The sequence below is a fragment of the Nerophis ophidion genome, linkage group LG11, assembly GCF_033978795.1.
Source record: "Nerophis ophidion isolate RoL-2023_Sa linkage group LG11, RoL_Noph_v1.0, whole genome shotgun sequence".
Lineage (NCBI taxonomy): Eukaryota > Metazoa > Chordata > Actinopteri > Syngnathiformes > Syngnathidae > Nerophis > Nerophis ophidion.
This window is the reverse complement of record NC_084621.1, coordinates 21,653,617-21,681,509: the sequence shown is the minus strand read 5'-3', so window position 1 is coordinate 21,681,509 and position 27,893 is coordinate 21,653,617. Positions and strand designations below refer to the sequence as shown.

At 41.3% G+C, this 27,893-nt stretch overlaps 1 protein-coding gene and 6 non-coding genes across 7 annotated transcripts in view; 6 read left to right on the top strand and 1 right to left on the bottom strand.

Moving 5' to 3' along the window:
* si:ch211-113g11.6 (uncharacterized protein LOC559008 homolog) overlaps nt 1-4,249 on the bottom strand; it is a 50,710-nt gene extending 46,461 nt beyond the window's left edge. The window contains exon 1 of the mRNA XM_061915377.1: nt 2,954-4,249. Within this exon, the coding sequence (XP_061771361.1) occupies nt 2,954-3,044 (91 nt within the window). The 5' untranslated portion in view covers nt 3,045-4,249. The remainder of the gene's footprint in view (nt 1-2,953) is intronic.
* A 6,587-nt stretch (nt 4,250-10,836) lies between these two features.
* trnap-ugg (transfer RNA proline (anticodon UGG)) lies at nt 10,837-10,908 on the top strand. Its single transcript has one exon. It is a non-coding gene; the product is annotated as a tRNA-Pro (tRNA).
* Nucleotides 10,909-12,236: 1,328 nt separating this feature from the next.
* trnap-agg (transfer RNA proline (anticodon AGG)) lies at nt 12,237-12,308 on the top strand. Its single transcript has one exon. It is a non-coding gene; the product is annotated as a tRNA-Pro (tRNA).
* Nucleotides 12,309-14,285: 1,977 nt separating this feature from the next.
* On the top strand, nt 14,286-14,357 carry trnap-ugg (transfer RNA proline (anticodon UGG)). The gene has a single exon. It is a non-coding gene; the product is annotated as a tRNA-Pro (tRNA).
* An 8,343-nt stretch (nt 14,358-22,700) lies between these two features.
* On the top strand, nt 22,701-22,770 carry trnap-agg (transfer RNA proline (anticodon AGG)). Its single transcript has one exon. It is a non-coding gene; the product is annotated as a tRNA-Pro (tRNA).
* A 1,366-nt stretch (nt 22,771-24,136) lies between these two features.
* trnap-agg (transfer RNA proline (anticodon AGG)) lies at nt 24,137-24,208 on the top strand. The gene has a single exon. It is a non-coding gene; the product is annotated as a tRNA-Pro (tRNA).
* Nucleotides 24,209-26,728: 2,520 nt separating this feature from the next.
* On the top strand, nt 26,729-26,800 carry trnap-ugg (transfer RNA proline (anticodon UGG)). Its single transcript has one exon. It is a non-coding gene; the product is annotated as a tRNA-Pro (tRNA).
* Nucleotides 26,801-27,893: the final 1,093 nt, after the last annotated feature.

Genomic DNA, 27,893 nt, shown 5'->3' with positions numbered 1-27,893 from the left:
TGTGTTGAGTAAAATGACAACTTTTATTATAACTGCCAAAATTCCACGTTTGTCTCGTGAAACTGTGAAAAATTTCTTACGAAATTCCAACTCATTTTTCACAACAAACCTTTTTATATATTTTTTGCATAGTATGTGTATATTATTAATGTTGTAAATACACATCTTTATATATCGAGAAAAGCTGGTCCAAAAGAGGGAGGCATTTTTCTCAGGTTTCAAGAAGGTCAGAAATATAAGACCGTGTGTGAGATTAAAAAACAATTACAAACAACAAATTAAAAAAAAAAATTAATTAATAATGAACTAAAAGCAGTCTTTTTCTCAGAATGTGTCGAACTTTATTTTTTTAAATTGGGAACAATTTCTCATATTCTCTCTGTTTCTGTAATATTTTCTCATAAAATTATTACTTTTTATGTAAAATTATTAATTTTTAATGCAAAATGGTGAAATTTGTTGTATATAAAATTCTGACTTGTATCACAATATTGCCCATTTTTTTGTTGTTCTTGAAAAAAAGTGAATTTTTTTTTAGTAAAATTATGACTTTTGTCATAGATTTTGCCAAGTAAAAATTCTGACTATTATTATAACATTGCCAACATTTTTAAGTTTTCTTCTAAATTTGTGACTTGTCGAGTGAAATTACAACAATTTTCATAAAATAGCCAAAATGTTAAGCTTTTCTTGTAAAATTGCGACTGTTACCGAGTAAAATTCCAACTTTTATCATAATATTGCACACAGTTTTTCTTGTAACATTTTGACTTTTGTTGCGTAAAATGACGGCTTTTGTTGTGTATACAACATTTGTCGTATATAAAATTCTGACTTTTATCACAATATTGCCAATTTTTTTGTTGTTGTAAAACAGCGAACTTTTTGAGTAAGATTAGATTTTGCCAAGTAAAAATTCAGATTTTTATTACTATATTGCCAACATTTTAAGCTTTTCTTGTAAAATTGCGACTGTAATTGATTAATATTCCAACTTTTTCATAATATTGCACACATGTTCAGTTCTTCCTGTCACATTTTGACTTGCGTTGCGTAAAATGATGACTTTTATCAAAACACTGCCAATGTCATGATCTGCTGCCCGGATCATGTCATATTCTGATTTTGTATCACATCTTGCTAGTGTTTGACTTCCTTAGTTCCTGTTTGTTCAGTTACCATAGTCACGCATTAATTTCACCTGCTTCTTGTTTCAGGACTCACACCTGTTTGTAATGACTCTCCTTATTTAAGCGTGCCTTTACAGTTGACTCGTCCTCGGTTCCTAGTTTTTATTCTATGCAATAAGTGACGACGCAGATTCCCGACTCTGGTAAAAAACTGTTTTTGTACTTGCTATCTTCCGCGCTATGCTTCCTGTTTTGTAGCTCCCATGCTAGTTCTTTGTTTTGCCTGTTTATGCCTAGTGCAAATTTTCTGTTCTTAGTCTGTTTTCAGTGTAAATAAATCATAATTTCTTATCTTCATGCTGTGTACAAATCCGACTGCATCAATGAGAGAACGCACCCGCATGACCACGATGCCAGCAAACCGTCACAGCCAAAATTCTACGTTTGTCTGGTGAAACTGTGACCTTTTTCTTGTGAAATTCCAACTCATTTTTTCACAACAAGCTTTTTTTCCAACATATTTGCATAATATGTATATATCATTAATGTTGTAAATATACATCTTTATACATCTAGAAAGGCTGGTCCTAAAGAGGGAGGCTTTTTTCTCAGGTCTCAAGATGGTCAAAAGTACAATGAGTGTGTGCGTAGTAAATTACATTTATATAGCGCTTTTCTCTTGTGACTCAAAGCCCTTTTACATGGTGAAACCATTTCTGTACTTGCTAGCTTCCTTGCTAAGCCCTTATGGTTTTCTCTAACTCCCATGATAGTTCTGTTGGTTTTGCCTTTTTGTGCCTCGTGCAGGTTTTTCTGTTCTTGGTCTGTTTTTTAGTTTAAATAAATATACATTTCTTACTTTATGCTGTGTCCGAGCTTGAGCTGCATCTTGAGAGAACGCAACCGTAACACTATGCCAGCCAAATGTCACAAATTTTCCACAACAAAGGTCTGTTTTTTTATGTTGGCATAGTATGTATATATTATTAATGTTGTGAATACACATCTTTATATATCTAGAATGGCTGGTCCTAAAGAGGGAGGCATTTTTCTCAGGTCTCAAGAAGGTCAGAAGTACAATAATATGTGAGTGCGTGCGTAGTGAATTACATTTATATAGCGCTTTTCTCTCGTAACAAAGCGTTTTTACATGGTGAAACCCAATATCTAAGTTACATTTAAACCAGTGTGGGAGGCATTGGGGAGCAAAGTGGGGGTAAAGCGTCTTGCCCAAGGACACAACGGCAGTGACGAGGATGACGGAAGCGGGGATCGAACCCGGAACGCTCAATGGCTGTGACAATGGCTGTTGTCTTGTACGTTTTGTACCATGTATCCATCTATTGAGTGGGGGGGACAATTACATATAAGAGCCCCGGGCCCCTCTCCCCCCTCCATTGGCTGCATATGTGCGAGGTGTGAAATATGTGAGTGGAATAAATAATGATGAGTGGGCTCGGAATTTTCCACACAACCCCCCCAACCACCACCACCACCACCACCGGTCGACGTGTTCCACGCAGCCCTTGCGACGCCTCTCTCCCGCATTGCAGCTCACCCTCCCCGGTACTATGTGACACAAGCGGGCGTGTATCAAACGTGGTTCTTCTCACAATGGACGCAGCTTCCTCTCATTTCCTTTAATTGACTGCCTCAGCAACGAGGGGGGGAGGGGCCATTTTAACCATCACCTCCCCCCCTCCCGCCATAAATCTGGCAGTTTACCCAGCATGCATCGCATCGATAAAAGATCCAGAAAGTCAAAAAATAATTTAAAAAAATTATATATATACACACATATTTATATGTATTTGTAAGCTTACCGTGCACTACAAATTTGAGCCGGGGCGTCTTGGCCGTGACAGCGGCGACGAGAAGCCCGAGGACGAGGAAGCGCGACGTCTTGGTGTTCATGTTCCCGCTGGAAGAAAACCTGCCTCTGCTTTATTTTCCTCCTGGCTGCCTTCTTTACCTCCTGGCTGTCTCCTCGCGTCCCGACTGTCTCCTCTCTGCCGCCTGCGGAGCGCTGCTGGCCGGCTGCTGACTCGGTGTCGTCCGCCCGGGGAGAAAAAAAAGAAAAGGAAGCTCCACCTCGCAGCAGCCTGGCAACAATTGGCTGTGACGCGCACGCGCATACACGCGCACCCACACACGCGCGCAACACACACACACAAGCAAACACACATTCACGCACAAAAAACACTCTACACAAGCAAACGCACATTCACGCGCACTCTCACACACACAAGCGTAACACGCGCACATTCACGCACACACAAACACACACCTACACAAGCACACGATATACACGCTAACACGCACACGCAAACACACGCGCACCCACGCACGAGCTCTCACACACTAAACACACGCGCATCCACACGCTTACACAAACACACGCAACACGCACACGTTCGCGCACTTGCATCCACAAAAACAGACGCACACACAAACACACGCCTCAACAATCTCCATACATACGCACATTCACGCACACACAAACACTTACGCAAGTGCACACACTTACACAAATACAAGCACACACTTACACCGTGCACATTCAGGTGCACCCACACACGCGCTCACAGACGTCAAACGCAAATTCACGCGCACGCACACAAAAGATGCACAGAAACACACACCTACACAACACACAAGCACACGCACATTCACGCGCACAAACACACGCACTTACACTAAAACACGCTACACGCGCACACAAATACACGCACATACACTTGACCCCCACACGCGCTCGTACACACGCACACACTTACACAAACACACGCTACACGCGCACATTCAAGCACACGCATTCACGCGCTCGCACACACACAAACATGCACTAACACAAGCACGCAACACACACACACAAGCACATTCAAGCACACACTTACCCAAACACACACTACACCCGCACACAAACACACGAACATCCACGCGCACTCACTACACACGCACACAAACGCATGCGCATTCACGCACACACTCGCACACAATTACACAAACACACACTACAAACGCGCATTCATGGATACCCACACAAACACACCAACACAAGCACGCAACACACAAGCAAACGCACATTCACGCACACAAACACACACACACACACAAATTCACGTGCACCAGCGCTCACACACGCACGCACACATAACACGCGCCCTATCACGCACACACTTACACAAGCACACGACCCACACAACACACACACAAGCATACGCACAATAACGCGCACACACATAAACACACGCACGCAATCACAACATACGCACAAACACGATTCACACTCACGCACACACATAGACAACTCCACACAAACACAACAAACACACACACATTCACGCACACTCAAACGCGCACACACTCGCACACACACGGACATACAAACACACACATTCATAAACATATGCACACACACACGCCCACACAAACACCAGATAAACGCACAAGCAGACATACACGCACACACACACGCACAAACACGATGCACACACACACATAAACACACACGCGCACACACAAGCACATTCACTCACACACACAGACATACGAACGTTCACAAACACACGCGCACACGCAAACACCAGATAAACGCACAAGCACGAACACATACACACACACACACAACACAAGCACATTAACACACACAAACACCAGATAAACGCACAAGCACACACACGCACAAACGAACGTTACACACACAAAACGTCACACAAACGCTCACACAACACAAGCACATTCGCGCACACACAAACACAACACATACATTCACTGATGATGCACAGATTCAAGATGGTGAACTAAAACATCACATTGTCCTCTCATATGTGAGATGGGGCAATATAGCTCGCTTTGTAGCGTGGCCGTGTCAGCAACTTGAGGGTTCCAGGTTCGATCCCCGTTTCCGCTATCCTAATCAAACAATCAATGTTTACTTATATATGTCAAATTAGGACTTGGGTGGTTTTCCCGAGGTGCGAAGCGAATGGAGTGGAAACGGTGAAGGTATTTTAACACTAAAAAAGGAATAAACAAAAAGCGTGCACGAGGGCGGAAGTGCAAAAACTGGGCTATGAAACAAAAGACTTGCACAGAGGCTATAACTATAAACACGAAACAAAACACTTGCACAATGGCATGAATAACAAAAACTTACTTGGAAAAAGACAAGGAGCATGGAAGGCATAGAAGGTGCATAGCAAGTGATCGATGGCGTGAAACAGAATGGCTTAAATAGTAGTGACATAATCATTGAAAACAGGTGAGCGAGTGCCAAAACGTGAGACAGGTGAAAACTAATGAGTCGTCATGGCAACGAAAACAAACCAGGAAGTGCAAAATAGGAACAAAAAACAAAACCGAACATGACCAAAACAAAACATGATCCATAGGCGTGACAATATCACGAGTGTCTCAAAGGGCTGCACAAGCCACAATGACATCCTGGGCTCAGATCCCACATCAGGGCAAGGAAAAACTCCATGGGGTGACAATGAGAAACCTTGGAGGGGACCCCCAACATGGGTGGATGAATGCACGGGGGCTATTTGCAAGGTTTACGCACATGCAGAGAGGGCACCAACTTACCAAAGTGTTTCACTCGCTACATCCCGCCTTCTCAAAGCTTCTTGTTACCCGGAGACATTTGGTGCCACATTGATTATACATACATGTCCTTTAAAACTGAAACAACGTTGCAAAGGGGTTGAATCTGTACATTGGATCCACATTGCTGGTTGGGAAATGACCAAATTTCAACGGTTGAATCAGCGTCAGAACCCAACATTGATTAAAATTTGTCAAAAAGCATGCTGTTTCAACGTTGTGTACAGAGGCGGGAAGGAGGCGACAACCAGGGCACAACTGCGGTTCACAAGGTTTATTTAAACCAGGGGTCTCAAACTCAATTTACCTGGGGGCCACTGGATGCAGAAACTGGGTGAGGCTGGGCCGCAAGAAAAGTTTTCTTAATAAAATCCAACATGCACTTTTTAATGAATTCGCCTTCTTTGAATGGCTTTCCCGCCCTAGCAACATACTTGCCGACTCTGGCGACTTTTCTGGGAAACACCCTAATATCAGTGCTCCTCCCGTCCATCTACCGGGGTAATCACCCCCCCACCCCGGTTTTTCACCCGTGTTATGATGGCTCTGCCTTTGGTGTTCTCTATGAACTACCGTCTAATCCGCTTTTCGACCGTATAAAACAGTGTGCCGACCCAGTCACATATTGTATGAGGGTTCCGCAGACCCACGGAAGTGACTGCAAGACATACTTATTCAACAACTATACAGGTCACACTGAGGGTGGCCGTATAAACAACTTTATCATTGTGGGGTTAGGGTTGGGGGCTGCATGGGATTCTGGGTATTTGTTCTGTTGTGTTTATGTTGTGTTACGATGCGGATGTTCTCCCAAAATGTGTTTGTCATTCTTGTTTGGTGTGGGTTCACAGTGTGGCACATATTTGTAACAGTGTGTAAGTTGTTTGTAAAGCCACCCTCAGTGTGACCTGTATGGCTGTTGAATAAGTATGTCTTGTTTATACCGGCTATAACATGTGGCTGGGCTGTCACGCTGTTAGTACAGGTTGAAGAGGACGCTTAGGGCAGTGCCTTCGCAGTGCCCTCTTAATATTGTTGTTAAGGTGAAATTCAAGAGAATGATTATCCCTGGAGGGGCACTGACATTGGGAGCCTGCTGGAAAAATCGAGGGTATAAAAGTATGACGCTGTAAAGCGCCAATCATGTAAAACTCACGGGCCGCACCAAGATTAAATTTTCACATCAAGGTGCGGGCCCCAAAATAACGTCTCGCGGGCCGCGTGTTTGAGATCCCTGATTTAAACATTTGATGATTACATGGCGTGTGTATGCTACTCTAAGTGAACGAGTGTAGACTGTGTAATATTAATAGTGTAAATGTTACCAGGGTTTGTTGTCTGGGAGTGTTGGTTGTATCTTTCGTTGAATCCACAGGGGCAAGGCGAAGAGGTGGTTCGTGAGCAGGCAAGAGGTCGGGGGCAGGAGTGAGGCAGCTTGGTCTGGGTCCGAGCAGGGAGGTCGTGGATCGACGAAGGCAATCAGGAATCCGGTATGATCACGGACGACAGGGGAGTCACTGCGGAAGACACAAGGGACATGAAAGGGAGACACGGAGAGAGCAAAAGGGCAAAGCACAGGTTAGGGAATACCAGACGTAATGCGTACTGGGAAGATTAGCGACGTTCTGGCAAAGGATTCTCGGGTCAGCTGGTCTTTATGCTTCTCCCTTTCATCAATGCCAGGTGTGCTGCTACGACTGGTTGGCATAGTGATGCCAAATTAGTCCCTTCGTGGATGCGTCGGCATGAACACAGCAACGGTAAGTTTAATGATTTATTAATCTTACCAATAACAGACTATGAACAAAAACACTGGAGCTAACAGACAAAAATAAACCAAGGGCGCGAGCATGAAAGCTAGGAAAAGAAAATACAAAAACTATACTTGGCACGAAGCACACAAAAGAGTACACAAAAAAACATTCAGCATGAAAGCTGGAATATCGAGTTGCTTAGCGTAAGAGCTAGCGAGCAAATACATACGGGTAGTAGACAGTCGTGAATGTTGCTCGAAGGCAAATTAGAGTCCCAGAAAGAATAACGAAAAGGGATGGGCTTAAATAGGGGAGTAATCAAAAAGTGACAGGTGTGCAGAAACCGTGATTAGCAGGTGGGATCAATGAGGAACCATGGTGACTGACTAAACAGGAAGTAAGAGTGTAGAACAGTGATGCAACAACTGGAAGTATAATCCATATGTGCTGATCCAAGTAGTGGATCGCAACATGTGCAGATCATTGATTGAGTGCAGGCTCGTTGCTGCGTGGGCGTGCTGCGCTCAGCACGAGTGGGGCTGTGTCTTAGCGCGGCGTCAGCAGATGCACCTCTTAGCGTGCTGTCTGCGGGGGCGCTTGCAGCTCCAGCCGCTGAGAAAACGCTGGTTCGACTCCGCGTTAAGACGTTGTATTTGTGTTGTGGAATATTGGTTGGGAAATGACCAAAATTCGATGGTGAAATCAATGTTACAGCCTGACATTGATTAAAGGTTATCAAAAAGCATGTTGTTTTAATGTTATATTAGGGTTGTACGATATTCGTTGGAAAATGACCAAATTTCAATGGTTGAATCAACGTCAGAACCCAACATTGATTAAAGGTTGCCAAAAACTATGTTGCCTCAATGTTGTATTTGTGTTGTAGAATATTGGTTGGAGAATGACCAAATTTCAATGGTTGAATCAACGTCAGAACCCAACATTGATAAAATCTTGTCAAAAAACATGTTGTTTCAATGTTGTATTAGCGTTGTGGAATATTGTTTGGGAAATTACCAAATATCAATGGTCGAATCAACGTCAGAACCCGACATTGATTAAACGTCGTCAAAAAGCATGTTGTTTCAACGTTGTATTTGTGTTGTAGGACATTGGTTGGGAAATGACCAAATTTCAATGGTTGAATCAACGTCAGAACCCAACATTGATTAAAGGTTGGCAAAAAGTATGTTGCTTCAACGTTGTATTTGTGTTGTAGAATATTGTTTGGGAAATGACCAAACTTCAATGGTCAAATCCAAGTCACAGCTTGAAATTGATTAAACGTCGTCAAAAAGCATTTTGTTTCAATGTTGTATTTGGGTTATACAATATCGGTTGGAGAATGACCAAATTTCAATGGTTGAATCAACGTCAGAACCCAACATTGATTAAAGGTTGCCAAAAAGTTTGTTGCTTCAACGTTGTATTTGTGTTGTAGAATATTGGTTGGGAAATGACCAAAATTTGATGGTCAAATCAACGTTATAGCCTGAAATTGATTAAACGTTGTCAAAAAGCATGATGTTTCAATGTTGTATTCGGGTTATACAATATTGGTTGGAGAATGACCAAATTTCAATGGTTGAATCAATGTCAGAACCCAACATTGATTAAATGTTGTCAAAAAGCATGTTGTTTCAACGTTGTATTTGTGTTATAAAGGATTGGTTGTGAAATGACCAAATTTCAATGGTTGAATCAACGTCAGAACCGAACACTGATTAAACTTGTCAAAAAGCATGTTGATGGCATTTGTGTCTTTGATGAGATGTGATAATTTCAGCCACTAGATGGCAGCAGCTGCAAATCTTTCTCTGATAAGGCATGCCTTTTATGTTTTTATTTGTTTTTCTACTGCTCAAAACAATCCACTTTGAATTGATACTATTGTCAGTTACACATATATACATACATACATCAATGTATATATGTATACGTATATATGTTCTATGGAGTGTGATTGAATGCTTGTGCTGGTGAATGACGTCTGAAGAAACAAGCTTTTTCTTTCTTCCTCAGCATGGTCATTATCACAAGTGCATGTTCATTATTTGGTTTGTGTTGCAAAAGCGTTCATCAGAGGACATTATTTTGTCATCCCCACCATGAAGTCGGAGGAAGTACCAAACCCCAAAAGCAGTGAAGTTACCACCTTGGGTAAATGGTAAATAAAAACCGAACTCTTTTACTATGAAGCCAAGCTGTTGTAACATGTGGCTTGGCATCTTTTTGCTGAAAATAAGCAGGGGCGTCCATGTTAACTTTTCTTGGTCCAAAACTTGTATGTACCTTTCAGCATTAATGGTGCCTTCACAGATGTGTAAGTTACACATGCCTTGGGCACTAATACACCCTCATACCATCACACATGCTTTGCGCCTATAATAATCCGGATGGTTCTTTTCCTCTTTGGTCTGGAGGACACAACGTCCACAGTTTCCAAAAAGTTGGACTCGTCAGACCATGGAACACTTTCCCACTTTGCATCAGTCCATCTGAGATGAGCTCGGGCCCATGGAAGCCAGCGGCGTTTCTGGATGTTGCTGATACATGGCTTTGGCTTTGCATAATAGAGTTTTAACTTGCGCTTACAGATTTAACAACAAACTGTAGTTACTGACAATAGTTTTTGAAGTGTCCCTGAGCCCATGTGGTGATATCCTTTACACACTTAAGTCACTTTTTGATGCAGTACCGCCTTAGGGGTCCAAGATCTGTAATATCATGGCTTACGTGCAGTGATTTCTCCAGATTCTTTGAACATTTTGACGATATTACAGACCGTAGATGGTGAAATCTCGAAATTCCTTACAATAGCTGGTTGAGAAATGTTGTTCTTAAACAATTTGCTCAAGCATTTGTTGACAAAGTGGTGACCCTCGCCCCCGTCCTTGTTTGTGAACGACAAAGCATTTTACGGAAGCTGCTTTTATACCCAATCGTGGCACCCACCTGTTCCCAATTAGCCTGTTCACCTGTGGGATGTTCCCAATAAGTGTTTGATGAGCATTCCTTAACTTTCTCAGTCGTTTTTGCCACGTGTGCCAGCTTTTTTCAAACATGTTGCATGCATCAAATTCCAAATGAGCTAATATTTGCAAAAAATAACAACGTTTTCCAGTTCTAACGTTAAACATCTTGTCTTTGCAGTCTAATCATGTGGATATAGATTGAAAAGGATTTTTTCTGTTGCATTTCCCTTGATTGTAAAATATGTGGATGTAGAGGGGGGGTGACGTTCATATGTTGTCAGTGTTTTAGTTAATATTGTAAATCCCATATTCTTTATGCTACGGTATTGTGCAGTTTCTTATCAGCGTTATCAGACCTTTAATCCTCGTGGCTCGTTAGTCTAGGGGTATGATTTTCGCTTTGGGTGCGAGAGGTCCTGGGTTCAAATCCCGAATGAGCCTTTCCTTATTTAATGTAAAGTTCACCAACTCTTTGTAGCGTCAATTCCAGTTTAAATTTTCATGTGTAATTAAGTCCATAAATAGTTCTGGGCATAAACTGTATGGATATTGTTATATTTAGTCTTTTGCATTACAGCTCAGATGTAGCAAAACTACGGCCCAGGGGCCACATCGGGCCCATTGGTCCATCTAATCCGCCGGCCCACTGAATATAAAAAAAGATTTGAGCAAAGATCTGTTTTGAGAATTGCCACAACAAAACTGGAACGAGACTTGGACGCACTGGCAACAAACAGTGATCAACAACACCCCTCCCACTAAAAGAGAATGATACGTTTAATACTGTTTTTTTGATATGATATTGTTGAAAATAGATGTGTTATGATTGTAACAGCCCATGTTTGAGTAGTCTACTCTTAGTTCTAACACATGTATGTTTTAAAATGCATCATCTGCTCGCCTTTTGAGTTCATATTCCGCTAGAATACGTCGATGGAGAGGAGGAATGACGTTCGTATGTTGTCAAAATTGAGTGTTTTATCCTTCATAGTTAATATTGTAAATCACATAGTGTTTATGCGACGGTATTGTGCAGTTTCTTTTTAGCATTATAAGACCTGTAACCCACATGGCTCGTTGGTCTAGGGGTATGATTCTCGAGAAGTCCCAGGTTCAAATCCCGGACGAGCCGAAGTTATTGTAATGTTCACCAGCTCTTTGAAATATCAAAACCAGTTTGCAGTTTAACGTGTAATTAGTTCCATTAATAGTTCTGGAGATAAGCTATATGAATATTTTTGTACTCACTCTTTTGCATTATAGCTCAGGGGTGGGCAAGCTATGGCCCGGGGGCCGCAACAGGCCCGTTGGTCCCTTTAATCCGGCCCGCCAAATAAACACAGAATTGAGCAAAGATCTGTTTTGAGAATTGCCACAATGAAACTGGAATGAGACTTGGACACCCTGGCAACAAACGGTGATCAACAACACCCCTCCCACTAAAAGAGAATGAAAGTGTTAATCCTTTGATACGTTTAATACTGTATTTTTGTTATGATATTGTTGAAAACAGATGTGTTATCATTAAAACAGCCCATGTTTGAGTAGTGTATTCTTAGTTCTAACAGATATATGATTTAAAATGCATCATCTGCTCGCCTTTTGAGTTCATATTCCGCTGAAATATGTCGATGTAGAGGAGGAATGACGTTCGTATGTTGTCAATATTCAGTGTTTTATCCTTCATAGTTAATATTGTAAATCCCATATTCTTTATGCGATGGTATTGTGCAGTTTCTTAGTAGCGTTATAAGACTCTTTTCCCACATGGATCGTTGGTCTAGGGGTATGATTCTCGCTTAGGGTGCGAGAGGTCCCGGGTTCAAGTCCCGGACGAGCCCTTCTTCATTTAATGTAAAGTTCACCATCTCTTTGGAGCATCAAATCCAGTTTGCAGTTTCATGTGTAAGTAAGTCCCTTAATAGTTCATTAGATAAACTACATGAATACTTTTATACTCACTATTTTGCATTATACCTCAGGGGTGGGCAAACTATGACCCGGGGGCCGCAACTGGCCTGTTGGTCCCTTTAATACGGCCCGCCAAATATAAACACAGAATTGAGCAAAGATCTGTTTTGACTGGAACTAGACTTGGACGAACTGGCAACAAACAGTGATCAACAACACCCCTCCCACTAAACGATAATGTAAGTGTTAATCTTTTGATACGTTTAATACTGTTTTTTTGTTATGATATTGTTGAAATAAGATGTGTTATGATTGTAACAGCCCATGTTTGAGTAGTGTACTCTTAGTTTCAACACATGTATGTTTTAAAATGCATCATCTGCTCACCCTTCGAGTTCAAATTTCGCAAACATATGTCTATGTAAGGGGGTTGGGGGGGGGGTGACGTTCATATGTTGTCAATATTCAGTGTTTAATCCTTCATAGTTAATATTGTAAATGTTTGTAATTGTAAAATATGTGTGATTGTAAAATATGTATATGGGGTGGGGTGGGGGTGGGGGGGCTAACGATTATATGTTGTCAATATTCAGTGTTTATCCTTCATTGTTGATATTGTAAATGTGTGTAATTGTGTGATTGTAACATATGTCGATGTAACGGGGGGGTCGGGGGGGGGGGGGTGACGTTCACATGTTGTCAATATTCAGTGTTTTATCCTTCATAGTTAATATTGTAAATCCCATATTCTTTATGCGATGGTATTTTGCAGTTTCTTACTGGCGTTATAAAACTTGAATCCCACGTGGCTCGTTTGTCTAGGGGTATGATTCTCGCTTAGGGTGTTAGAGGTCCTGGGCTCAAGTCCCAGATGAGCCCTTCTTCATTTAATGTAAAGTTAACCAACTCTTTGTAGCATCAGTTTCAGTTTGCAGTTTCATGTGCAAGTAAGTCCATAAATAGTTCTGGGGATAAACTATATATATATTGTTATATTCAGTCTTTTGCATTATAGCTCAGGTGTAGCCAAACTACGGTCCAGGGGCCACATCCGGCCCCATTGATCCCTTTAATCCGGCCCACTGAATATAAAAAAAGAATTGAGCAAAGATCTGTTTAGAGAATTGCCACAACAAAACCGGAACGAGACTTGGACACACTGGCAACAAACGGTGATCAACAACACCCCTCCCACTAAACGAGAATGTAAGTGTTAATGCTTTGATACGTTTAATAATGTTTTTTTGTTATGATATTGTTGAAAATAGATGTGTTGTGATTATAACAGCACATGTTTGAGTAGTCTACTCTTAGTTTCAACACATGTATGTTTTAAAATGCATCATGTGCTCGCCCTTTGAGTTCATATTTTGCTAAAATATGTCGATGTAGAGGGGGGGTTAGGTTTGAATGTTGTCAATTTTCAGTGTTTTATCATTCATAGTTACTATTGTAAACGTGTATAAATGTGTGATTGTAAAATATGTCAATGGACGGGGGGTGACGTTTATATGTAATCAATATTCAGTGTTTTATCCTTCATGGTTACTATTTTAAATGTGTGATTGTAAAATATGTCGATGTAGAGGGGGGGGGGCTGACGTTCATATGTTGTCAATATTAAGTGTTTTATCCTTCATGGTTAATATTGTAAATGTGTGATTGTAAAATATGTGGATGTAGAGGAGTGGTGACGTTCATATGTTGTCAATATTAAGTGTTTTATCCTGCATAGTAAATATTGTAAATGTGTGATTGTAAAATATGTGGATGTAGAGGGGGGGTAAGGTTTATAAACTGACATAATTCAGGGTTTTATCTTTCATAGTTAATATTGTAAATCCCATATTCTTTATGCGACGGTGTTGTGCAGTTTCTTATTAGCATTATAAGACCTAGGTACTCGTGGCTTGTTGGTCTAGGGGTATGATTCTCGCTTTGGGTGCGAGAGGTCCCGGGTTCAAATCCCGGACGAGCCCATTTAACCATAAAGTTCACCAGCTCTCCAGAGCATTATATCCAGTTTGCAGATTTATGTGTAGGTAACTCCACAAATGTTTCTGGGGATAAAATATGTGAATATTTTTATGCTCACTCAAGCTTACTTTTGCATTATAGCTCAGGAGTGGGCAAGCCATGACCCGGGGGCCACATCCGGCCCGTTGGTCCCTTTAACCCGGCCCGGCAAATAAAAACACAGAATTGAGCAAAGATCTGTTTTGACTGGAACTAGACTTGGACGAACTGGCAAGATACAGTGATCAACAACACCCCTCCCACTAAAAGTGAATGAAAAGTGTTAATCCTTTGATAGAGTTTAATACCGTTTTTTTGTTATGATATTGTTGAAAATAGATGTTTTATGATTAAAACAGCCCATGTTTGAGTAGTCTACTCTTAGTTTTAACACATGTATGTTTTAAAATGCATCATGTGCTCGCCCTTCGAGTTCAAATTTCGCTAAAATATGTCAATGTAGAGGGGGAGGTTATGATGTTTATATATTGTCAATATTCAGTGTTTTATCCTTCATAGTTAATATTGTAAATGTGTGTAAATGTGTGATTGTAAAATATGTGGATGTAGAGGGGGGGTGATGTTCACATGTTGTCAATATTAAGTGTTTTATCCTTCATAGTTGATATTGTAAATCTCATATTATTTATGTGACGGGATTGTGCAGTTTCTTATCAGTGTATAAGACCTGTATCCCCGTGGCTCGTTGGTCTAAGGGTATGATTCTCGCTTAGGGTGCGAGAGGTCCGAGGTTCAAATACCGGACGAGCCCATTTAAATGTAAAGTTCACCAGCAGTGGTTCACAAATGGGGGTACGTGTATCCCTGGGGGTACTTGAAGGTTTCCCAAAAATATTCTAAAAATAGCAACAATTCAAAAATCCTTTATAAATATATTAATTGAATAATGCTTAAACAAAATATGAATGTAAGTTCATAAAGTGTGAAAAGAAATGCAACAATGCAATATTCAGTGTTGACAGCTAGAGTTTTTGTGGACATGTTCCATACATATAATTTATGTTTAAAATATTCTTTTTTTGTGAAGAAATGTTTAGAATTAAGTTCATGAAACCAGATGGATCTATATTATAATCCCCAAAGAGGGGACTTTAAGTTGATGATTACTTCTATGTGTAGAAATCTTCATTTATAACTGAATCACTTGTTTATTTTTCAACAAGTTTTTTGTTATTTTTATATCTTTTTTTCCAAATAGTTCAAGAAAGACCACAACAAATGAGCAATATTTTGCACTGTTATACAATTTAATAAATCAGAATCTGATGACATATGTAACAGGGTCAATTTCGTCTTGTGAATAATGTGTTTTCTAATGTTTTATAATCACACAAAATATGTAAGTTACATGTAAATACCTGAATGTTGTTTGATGTTTTGTCATTGTGGAACCATTGTCTCGTTGTCCCTCCTACTGCAATAATTACTGTGACACCTGTCTTTTTATATGCGTTGGACACGCCCTCCAATTTCCCTTTTTGTCCACAATAACAGGAGAGGGCCTCGACAATGGCAGAAAGTTTTTGATGACAATTGTATTCTGTATTATCAGTAAAGTGCAGAGGAGAAAACTATGGTGTCGGTCGTGTTCCATTAATCACACACAACGCGGAGGAAAAGACCACCGGTTACACATAGTGCTTTATTATACTTCTTTATCTCTTTTTTTTGCAACCAAAAATGCTTTGCTCTAATTAAGGGGTACTTGAATTAAAAAATGTTCCTCAGGGGGTACATCACTGAAAAAAGGTTGAGAACCACTGCTCTAGAACGTCAAATCCAGTTTGCAGATTTATGTGTAAGTAAGTCCCTAAATAGTTCTGGAGATAAATTATATGAATATTTTTATGCTCACTCTTTGGCATTATAGCTCAGGGGTGGGCAAGCTATGGCCCGGGGGCCACATCCGGCCTGTTCGTCCAAGTCTAATTCCAGTCAAAACAGATCTTTGCCCGCCAAATATAAACACAGAATTGAGCAAAGATCTGTTTTGACTGGAACTAGACTTGGACGAACTGGCAAGAAACAGTGATCAACAACACCCCTCCCACTAAACGAGAATGTAAGTGTTAACCCTTTGTCAAGTTTAATACTGTTTTTTTGTTATGATATTGTTAAGAATAGATGTGTTATGATTATAACAGCCCATGTTTGAGTAGTCTACTCTTATTTCCAACACATATGTGTTTTAAAATGCATCATATGCTCGCCGTTCGAGTTCAAATTTCGCAAAGATATGTCTATGTAAGGGGGAGGGGGGGATGTGACGTTCATATGTTGTCAATATTCAGTGTTTTATCCTTCATAATTAATATTGTAAATGTGTGATTGTAAAATATGTCGATGGATGTTTTAATGTTGTCAATATTCAGTGTTTTAGCCTTCATAGTTAATATTGTAAATGTGTGTAAATGTGTCATTGTAAAATATGTGGATGTAGAGGGGTGGGGGGGACGTTTATATGTTGTCAATATTCAGTGTTTTATCCTCCATAGTAAATATTGTAAATCCCATATTCTTTATGCGACGGTATTGTGCAGTTTCTTATCAGCGTTATTAGATCTATTTACCTCGTGACTTGTTGGTCTAGGGGTATGATTCTTGCTTTGGGTGCGAGAGGTCCCGTGTTCAAATCCCGGATGAGACCACTATAAAGGAAAGTTCACCACCCCTCCAAAATGTCCAATCCAGCTTGCATTTTTTTTTTTTGTAAGTAAGTCCATAAATAAATTTGGAGATAAGTTATATGAATATTTTTATGCTTACTTATGCATTATAGCTCAGGGGTGGGCAAGCTATGGCCCGGAGGCCACATCCGGCTTGTTGGTCCCTTTAATCCGGCCCGCCAAATATAAACACAGAATTGAGCAAAGATCTGTTTTGACTGGAACTAGACTTGGACGAACTGGCAACAAAGGGTGATCAACAACACCCCTCCCACTAATAAATGGGTTGTACTTGTATAGCGCTTTTCTACCTTCAAGGTACTCAAAGCGCTTTGACACTACATCCACATTTACCCATTCACACACACATTCACACATTGATGGAGGGAGCTGCCATGCAAGGCGCCAACCAGCACCCATCAGGAGCAAGGGTGACATGACAAGGTTGGTACTAGGTGGGATTTGGACCAAGGACACTCGGGTTGCGCATGGCCACTCTCCCACTGCGCCCCACTGTCCCACTAAGCGAGAATGTAAGTGTTAATCCTTTGATACGTTTCATACCGTTTTTTTGTTATGATATTGTTGAAAATAAATGTGTTATGATTATAACAGCTCATGTTTGAGTAGTCTACTCTTATTTCCAACACATATATGTTTTAAAATGCATCATAAGCTTGCCCTTCTATGACGTTCATATGTTGTCAATTTTCAGTTTTTTATCCTTCATAGTTAATATTGTAAATGTGTGTAAATGTGTGCTTGGAAAATATGTCGATGGAGGGGAGAGGGGGGGGGGGGGGTGACGTTCACATGTTTTCAATATTCAGTGTTTTATCCTTCATAGTTAATATTGTAAATCCCATATTCTTTATGTGACGGTATTGTGCAGTTTCTTATCAGCGTTATTAGACCAGTAATCCATGTGGCTCGTTGGTCAGTGGGTATGATTCTCGCTTTGGGTGCGAGAGGTCCCGGTTTCAAATCCCGGACGAGCCCTTCTTCTTTGAATATAAAGTTCACCACTTCTTTGGAGCGTTAAATCCGGTTTGCAGTTTCATGTGTAATTAAGTCCATAAATAGTTCTGGAGATAAACTGTATGAATATTGTTATGTTCAGTCTTTTGCATTATAGCTCAGGTGTGGCCGGACTACGGCCCAGAGGCCACATCCGGCCCGCCAAATATAAACACAGAATTGAGCAAAGATCTGTTTTGAGATATGCCACAACAAAACTGGATTGAGACTTGGACGCACTGGCAACAAACAGTGATCAACAACACCCCTCCCACCAAAAGAGAATGAAAGTGTTAATCCTTTCATACGTTTAATACCGTTTCTTTGTTATGATATTGTTGAAAATAGATGTGTTATGACTGTAACAACCCATGTTTGAGTAGTCTACTCTTAGTTCCAACACATATATGTTTTAAAATGCATCATCTGCTCGCCTTTTGAGTTCATATTACGCTAAAATATGTGGATGGAGAGGGGGGGGGTGACGTTCATATGTTGTCAATATTCAGTGTTTTATCCTTCATAGTTAATATTGTAAATCCATAATTGTTTATGCGACGGTATTGTGCAGTTTCTTATTGGCATATTAAGACCTGCAACCCACATGGCTTGTTGGTCTAGGGGTATGATTCTCACTTTGGGTGCGAGAGGTCCCGGGTTCAAATCCCGAACGAGCCCACTTAAATGTAAAGTTCACCAGCTCTCCAGAACGCAAAATCCAGTTTTCAGATTGATCTATAAGTAAGTCCATAAATAGAGGTGCTGGACATTGAGTCCGAGTGGACCATGTTCCGCACCTCTATTGTCGAGGCGGCAGATCGGAGCTGTGGCCGCAAGGTAGTTGGTGCCTGTCGGGGCGGCAATCCTAAAACCCCTTGGTGGACACCAGTGGTGAGGGATGCCGTCAAGCTGAAGAAGGAGTCCTATCGGGTCCTTTTGGCTCATAGGACTCCGGAGGCAGTGGACAGGTACCGACAGGCCAAGCGGTGTGCAGCTTCAGCGGTCGCGGAGGCAAAAACTCGGACATGGGAAGAGTTCGGGGAAGCCATGGAAAACGACTTCCGGACGGGTTCGAAGCGATTCTGGACCACCATACGTCGCCTCAGGAAGGGGAAGCAGTGCACTATCAACACCGTGTATGGTGCGGATGGTGTTCTGCTGACCTCGACTGCGGATGTTGTGGATAGGTGGAAGGAATACTTTGAAGACCTCCTCAATCCAAACCAACACGTCTTCCTATGAGGAAGCAGTGCCTGGGGAATCTGTGGTGGACTCTCCTATTTCTGGGGCTGAGGTCGCTGAGGTAGTTAAAAAGCTCCTCGGTGGCAAGGCCCCAGGGGTGGACGAGATCCGCCCGGAGTTCCTTAAGGCTCTGGATGCTGTGGGGCTGTCTTGGTTGACAAGACTTTGCAGCATCGCGTGGACATCGGGGGCGGTACCTCTGGATTGGCAGACCGGGGTGGTGGTTCCTCTCTTTAAGAAGGGGGACTGGAGGGGTGTGTTCCAACTATCGTGGGATCACACTCCTCAGCCTTCCCGGTAAGGTTTATTCAGGTGTACTGGAGAGGAGGCTACGTCGGATAGTCGAACCTCGGATTCAGGAGGAACAGTGTGGTTTTCGTCCTGGTCGTGGAACTGTGGACCAGCTCTATACTCTCGGCAGGGTTCTTGAGGGTGCATGGGAGTTTGCCCAACCAGTCTACATGTGGTTTGTGGACTTGGAGAAGGCATTCGACCGTGTCCCTCGGGAAGTCCTGTGGGGAGTGCTCAGAGAGTATGGGGTATCGGACTGTCTTATTATGGCGGTCCGTTCCCTGTACGATCAGTGCCAGAGCTTGGTTCGCATTGCCGGCAGTAAGTCGAACACATTTCCAGTGAGGGTTGGACTCCGCCAAGGCTGTCCTTTGTCACCGATTCTGTTCATAACTTTTATGGACAGAATTTCTAGGCGCAGTCAAGGCGTTGAGGGGTTCCGGTTTGGTAACCGCAGGATTAGGTCTCTGCTTTTTGCAGATGATGTGGTCCTGATGGCTTCATCTGACCGGGATCTTCAGCTCTCGGACGAGCCCTTCTTCTTTGAATATAAAGTTCACCACTTCTTTGGAGCGTTAAATCCAGTTTGCAGTTTCATGTGTAATTAAGTCCATAAATAGTTCTGGAGATAAACTGTATGAATATTGTTATGTTCAGTCTTTTGCATTATAGCTCAGGTGTGGCCGGACTACGGCCCAGAGGCCACATCCGGCCCGCCAAATATAAACACAGAATTGAGCAAAGATCTGTTTTGATGTATGGCACAACAAAACTGGATTGAGACTTGGACGCACTGGCAACAAACAGTGATCAACAACACCTCTCCCACCAAAAGAGAATGAACGTGTTAATCCTTTCATACGTTTAATACCGTTTCTTTGTTATGATATTGTTGAAAATAGATGTGTTATGACTGTAACAGCCCATGTTTGAGTAGTCTACTCTTAGTTCCAACACAAAAATGATTTAAAATGCATCATCTGCTCGCCTTTTGAGTTCATATTCCGCTAAAATATGTGGATGGAGAGGGGGGGTGACGTTCATATGTTGTCAATATTAAATAAATAATAAATAAATGGGTTGTACTTGTATAGCGCTTTTCTACCTTCAAGGTACTCAAAGCGCTTTGACACTACTTCCACATTTACCCATTCACACACACATTGATGGAGGGAGCTGCCATGCAAGGCGCCAACCAGCACCCATCAGGAGCAAGGGTGAAGTGTCTTGCTCAGGACACAACGGACGTGACGAGGTTGGTTCTAGGTGGGATTTGAACCAGTGACCCTCGGGTTGCGCACGGCCACTCTCCCACTCCGCCACGCCGTTTGACAGTTAGGTTTCTTCCTCAGGGCTGTTATTGCTACTGTTTGTACGTACTATTTTGTTCATCTTCAATTGTATCGTACTTTACGGGCTATAAAGCGCAACGTTATTAGTCGCATCCACCAAATTTTTGAAGTAATAAATATTTTTACATACATTATTCGCACTGGACCATAAGCCACAGATACTTTATACAACAATTTAAAAGATTTTGCAAATGTTTATTTACATACCAAACGGTGCCTGTCACTCGGCAGTAAAATGGATGATCAAACAAAACACTAGCTGCGGAAGTCAGCTCTCCAATCAGCTAAACAATAAATCCACTTTGACGTTTAGGAAAATTTACAAAACTGAAACAATACAAAAATAACGCCATTGTAAGGTAATATTAATCACACAGACACTTGTAAACGTGTTGACATCTGCTAATGTTCACGACGCTCTCTATCTAACCATTTTCTACTGCTTGTCCCTTTCGGGGTCGCGGGGTGTGTTGCAGCCCATCTCTATCCTTCATAGTTAATATTGTAAATCCATAATTGTTAATGCGACGGTATTGTGCAGTTTCTTATTGGCATATTAAGACATGTAGCCCACATGCCTCGTTGGTCTAGGGGTATGATTCTCACTTTGAGGGCGAGAGGTCCTGGTTTCAAATCCCGGACGAGCCCACTTCAATTTAAGTTCACCAGCTCTCCAGAGCGTAAAATCCAGTTTTCAGATTTATGTATGAGTAAGTCCATAAATAGATCTGGGGATAAACTATATGAACATTTTTATGGTTAATTTTGCATTATAGCTCAGGGGTGTGCAAGCTATGGCCCGGGGGCCACATCTGGCCGGTTGGTCCCTTTAATCCGGCCTGCCAAATATAAACACAGAATTGAGCAAAGATCTGTTTTGACTGGAACTAGACTTGGACGAACTGGCAACAAACAGTGATCAACAACACCCCTCCCACTAAACGAGAATGAAAGTGTTAATCCTTTGATACCTTTAATACTGTTTTTTTGTTATGATATTGTTGAAAATAGATGTGTTATGATTATAACAGCCCATGTTTGAGTAGTCTACTCTTAGTTTCAATACATGTATGTTTTAAAATGCATCATGTGCTCGCCCTTCGAGTTCAAATTTCGCAAAAATATGTCTATGTGGGGGGGGGGGGGTGATGTTTGTATGTTGTCAATATTCAGTGTTTTATTCTTCATAGTTAATATTGTAAATGTATGATTGTAAAATATGTGTGATTGTAAAATATGTGTGATTGTAAAATATGTCCATGGGGGGGTTGGGGTAACGATCATATGTTGTCAATATTCAGTGTTTTATCCTTCATAGTTAATATTGTAAATGTGTGTAATTGTGTGATTGTAACATATGTCTATGTAGGGGGGGGGGGCGACGCTCACTTGTTGTCAATATTCAGTGTTTTATCCTACATAGTAAATAGTGCAAATGTGTGTAAATGTGTGCTTGTTAAATATGTCGATGGAGGGGGGGGGGGGGGGGGGGGGGGGGTGACGTTCACATGTTGTCATTATTCAGTGTTTTTCATCCTTCATGGTTATTATTGTAAATGTGTGATTGTAAAATATGTGGAAGTAGAGGGGGGATGACATTTATATGTTGTCAATATTCAGTGTTTTATCCTTCATAGTTAATATTGTAAATCCGATATTCTTTATGCGATGGTATTGTGCAGTTTCTTCGTAGCGTTATAAGACGAGTATCTCACATGGCTCGTTGGTCTAGGGGTATGATTCTCGCTTAGGGTGCGAGGTCCCGGGTTCAACTCCCGGACGAGCCCTTTTTCATTTAATGTAAAATTCACCAACTCTTTGGAGCACCAATTCCAGTTTGCAGTTTCATGTGTAATAAAGTTCATAAATAGTTCTGGGGATAAACTATATGAATATTGTTATATTCAGTCTTTTGCATTACAGCTGAGGCGCGGCCAAACTACGGCCCAGGGGCCACATCCGACCCATTGGTCCCTTTAAGCCGGCCCACTGAAAATAAAAAACGAATTGAGCAAAGATCAGTTTTGAGAATTGCCACAACAAAACTGGAACTAGACTTGGATGCACTGGCAACGGAGGGTGATCAACAACACCCCTCCCACTAAACGAGAATGTAAATGTTAACCCTTTGATACGTTTAATACTGTTTTTTTGTTATGATATTGTTGAAAATAGATGTGTTATGATTATAACAGCCCATGTTTGAGTAGTCTACTCTTATTTCAAACACATGTATGTTTTAAAATATATCATCTGCTCGCCTTTTGAGTTCATATTCCGCTAAAATAAGTGGATGGAGAGGGGGGGTGACGTTCATATGTTGTCAATATTCAGTGTTTTATCCTTCATAGTTAATATTGTAAATCCCATATTCTTTATGCGATGGTATTGTGAAGTTTTTTACTAGCGTTATAAGACTTGGATCCCACATAGCTTGTTAGTCTAGGGGTGTGATTCTCGATTAGGGTGCGAGAGGTCCTGGGTTCAATTCCTAGGTGAGCCCTTCTTCATTTAAAGCAAAGTTCACCAGCTCTTTGGAGCATCGGATCCAGTTTGCAGTTTCATGTGTAAGTAAGTCCCTTAATAGTTCGAGAGATAAACTATATGAATATTTTTATATTCAGTCTTTTGCATTATAGCTCAGGGGTGGCCGAACTACGGTGCAAGGGCCACATCCGGCCCATTGGTCCCTTTAATCTGGCCCACTGAATATAAAAAAATAATTGAGCAAAGAACTCTTTTGAGAATTGCCACAACAAAACTGGAACTAGACTTGGACGCACTGGCAAAAAAGGGTGATCAACAACACCCCTCCCACTAAACGAGAATGTAAGTGTTAAACCTTTGATACGTTTATTACTGTTTTTTTGTTATGATATTGTTGAAAATAGATGTGTTATGATTAAAACAGCCCATGTTTGAGTAGTCTACTCTTATTTCCAACACATATATGTTTTAAAATGTATCATGTGCTCGCCCTTCGGGTTCAAATTTCGCTAAAAAATATGTCTATATGGGGGGGGGAGGTGTGATGATTATATATTGTCAATATTCAGTGTTTTATCCTTCATAGTTAATATTGTAAATCCCATATTCTTTATGCGACGGTATAGTGGAGTTTCTTCCTACCGTTATAAGACCAATGTCTCACGTGGCTCGTTGGTCTAGGGGTATGATTCTTGCTTAGGGTGCGAGAGGTCCCGGGTTCAACTCCCGGATGAGCCCTTTTTCATTTAATGTAAAGTTCACCAACTCTTTGGAGCGCCAATTCCAGTTTGCAGTTTTATGTGTAATTAAGTTCATAAATAGTACTGGGGATAAAATATATGGATATTGTTATATTCAGTATTTTGCATTATAGCTGAGGTGCGGCCAAACTACGGCCCAGGGGCCACATCCGGCCCATTGGTCCCTTTAATCCGGCCCACTGAATATAAAAAAAGAATTGAGCAAAGATCTGTTTTGAGATATGCCACAACAAAACTGGAACGAGACTTGGACACACTGGCAACAAACAGTGATCAACAACACCCCTCCCACCAAAAGAGAATGAAAGTGTTAATCCTTTGATACGTTTAATACCATTTCTTTGTTATGATATTGTTGAAAATAGATGTGTTATGATTATAACAGCCCATGTTTGAGTAGTGTGCGATGAGGTGGCGACTTGTCCAGGGTGTACCCCGCCTTCCGCCCGATTGTAGCTGAGATAGGCGCCAGCGCCCCCCGCGACCCCAAAAGGGAATAAGCGGTAGAAAAAGGATGGATGGATGGATGTTTGAGTAGTCTACTCTTAGTTCCAACACATATATGTTTTAAAATGCATCATCTGCTCGACTTCTGAGTTCATATTCCGCTAAAATATGTGGATGGAGAGGGGGATGACGTTCATATGTTGTCAATATTCAGTGTTTTATCCTTCATAGTTAATAGTGTAAATCCATAACTTTTTATGCGACGGTATTGTGCAGTTTCTTATTGGCATTATAAGACCTGTGACCCTCATGGCTCATTGGTCTATGGGTATGATTCTCGCTTAGGGTGCGAGAGGTCCCGGGTTCAAATCCAGGGCGAGCCCTTCTCCATTTATTGTATAGTTCACCAACTCTTTGGAGGGTCAATTCCAATTTGGAGTTTCATGTGTAAGTAAGTATACAGTCGAAAAAACGAAAAATAATTGAGCTGATTCGACTCTGTGTTGGGCTTCACGGTGGCAGAGGGGTTAGTGCGTCTGCCTCACAATACGAAGGTCCTGCAGTCCTGGGTTCAAATCCAGGCTCGGGATCTTTCTGTGTGGAGTTTGCATGTTCTCCCCGTGAATGCGTGGGTTCCCTCCGGGTACTCCGGCTTCCTCCTGGGGATAGGTTGATTGGCAACACTAAATTGGCCCTAGTGTGTGAATGTGAGTGTGGATGTTGTCTGTCTATCTGTGTTGGCCCTGCGATGAGGTGGCGACTTGTCCAGGGTGTACCCCGCCTTCCGCCCAATTGTAGCTGAGATAGGCGACCCCGAAAGGGAATAAGCGGTAGAAAATGGATGGGATGGATGGATATATTCAGTCTTCTGCATTATAGCTCAGGGGTGGCTGAACTATGGCCCAGGGGCCACATCCGGCCCATTGGTCCCTTTAAACCGGCCCACTGAAAATAAAAAAGGAATTGAGCAAAGATCAGTTCTGAGAATTGCCACAACAAAACTGGAACTAGACTTGGATGCACTGGCAACGGAGGGTGATCAACAACACCCCTCCCACTAAACGAGAATGTAAGTGTTAACCCTTTGATACGTTTAATACTGTTTTTTTGTTATGATATTGTTGAAAATAGATGTTTTATGATTATAACAGCCCATGTTTGAGTAGTCTACTCTTAATTCAAACACATGTCCATCCATCCATTTTCTACCGCTTATTCCCTTTTGGGGTCGCAGGGGTCACTGGCGCCTATCTCAGCTACAATCGGGCGGAAGGCGGGGTACACCCTGGACAAGTCGCCACCTCATCGCAGGGCCAACACAGATAGACAGATAACATTCACACTCACATTCACACACTAGGGCCAATTTAGTGTTGCCAATCAACCTATCCCATTGTTTTAAAATATATCATCTGCTTAGCTTTTGAGTTCATATTCCGCTAAAATAGGTCGATGTAGAGGGGGGGTGACGTTCATATGCTGTCAATATTCAGTGTTTTATCATTCATAGTTAATATTGTAAATCCCATATTCTTAATGCGATGGTATTGTGCAGTTTTTTACTAGCGTTATAAGACCTGCATCCCACATGGTTTTTTGGTCTAGGGGTATGATTCTCGCTTAGGATGCGAGAGGTCCTGGGTTCAATTCCCGGGCGAGCCCTTCTTCATTAAAATTTATCATGTGCTCGCCCTTCGAGTTCAAATTTCGCTAAAATATGTCTATGTGGGGTGGGGGATTATATATTGTTAATATTCAGTGTTTTATCCTTCATAGTAAATATTGTAAATGTGTGATTGTAAAATATGTGGATGGATAGGGGGGTGATGTTTCAATGTTGTCAATATTCAGTGTTTTATCCTTTATAGTTAATAATGTAAATGTGTTTAAATGTGTGATTGTAAAATATGTGAATGTAGAGGGGGGGTAAGGTTTATATGTTGTCAATATTCAGTGTTTTATCCTTCATAGTTAATATTGTAAATCCCATATTCTTAAGCGACGGTATTGTGCAGTTTCTTATCAGCGTTATTACACCCGTGTTCCACATGGCTCGTTGGTCTAGGGGTATGATTCTCGCTTTGGGTGCGAGAGGTCCCGGTTTCAAATCCCGGACGAGCCCACTTTAAAGTAGAGTACACCACCTCTCCAGAACGTCCAATCCAGTTTGCAGATTTATGTCTAAGTAAGTCCTTAAATATCTGGAGATAATCTATGGGAAATTTTTATGCTTACTTTTGCATTATAGCTCAGGGGTGGGCAAGCTATGGCCCAGAGGCCACATCCGGCCCGTTGGTCCCTTTAATTCGGCCCGCCAAATATAAACACAGAATTGAGCATAAATCTGTTTTGACTGGAACTAGACTTGGACGAACTGGCAACAAACAGTGATCAACAACACCCCTCCCACTAAACGAGAATGAAAGTGTTAATCCTTTGATACGTTTAATACTGTTTTTTTGTTATGATATTGTTAAAAATAGATGTGTTATGATTGTAACAGCCCATGTTTGAGTAGTCTACTCTTAGTTTCAACACATGTATGTTTTAAAAGGCATCATGTGCTCGCCCTTCGAGTTCAAATTTCGCAAAAATACGTCTACGTGGGGGCGGGGGGGGGGTGATGTTTGTATGTTGTCAGTATTCATTATTTTATTCTTCATAGTTAATATTGTAAATGTATGATTGTAAAATATGTGTGATTGTAAAATATGTCCATGGGGGGGGGGTTGGGGTACCGATTATGTTGTCAATATTCAGTGTTTTATCCCTCATAGTTAATATTGTAAATGTGTGTAAATATGTGATTGTAACATATATCTATATAGAGGGGGGTGGGGGGGGGTGACGTTCACTTGTTGTCAATATTCAGTGTTTTATTCTTCATAGTAAATATTGTAAATGTGTGTAGATGTGTGCTTGTAAAATATGTCGATGGGGGGGGGGGGGGGGGGGTGACGTTAACATGTTGTCAATATTCAGTGTTTTTCATCCTTCGAGGTTAATATTGTAAATGTGTGATTGTAAAATATGTGGATGTAGAGGAGGGGTGACGTTCATATGTTCTACTCTTAGTTAGAACACATATATGTTTTAAAATGCATCATCTGCTCGCCTTTTGAGTTCATATTCCGCTAAAATATGTTGATGGAGAGGGGGGGGGGGGGTGACGTTCATATGTTGTCAATATTCAGTGTTTTATCCTTCATAGTTAA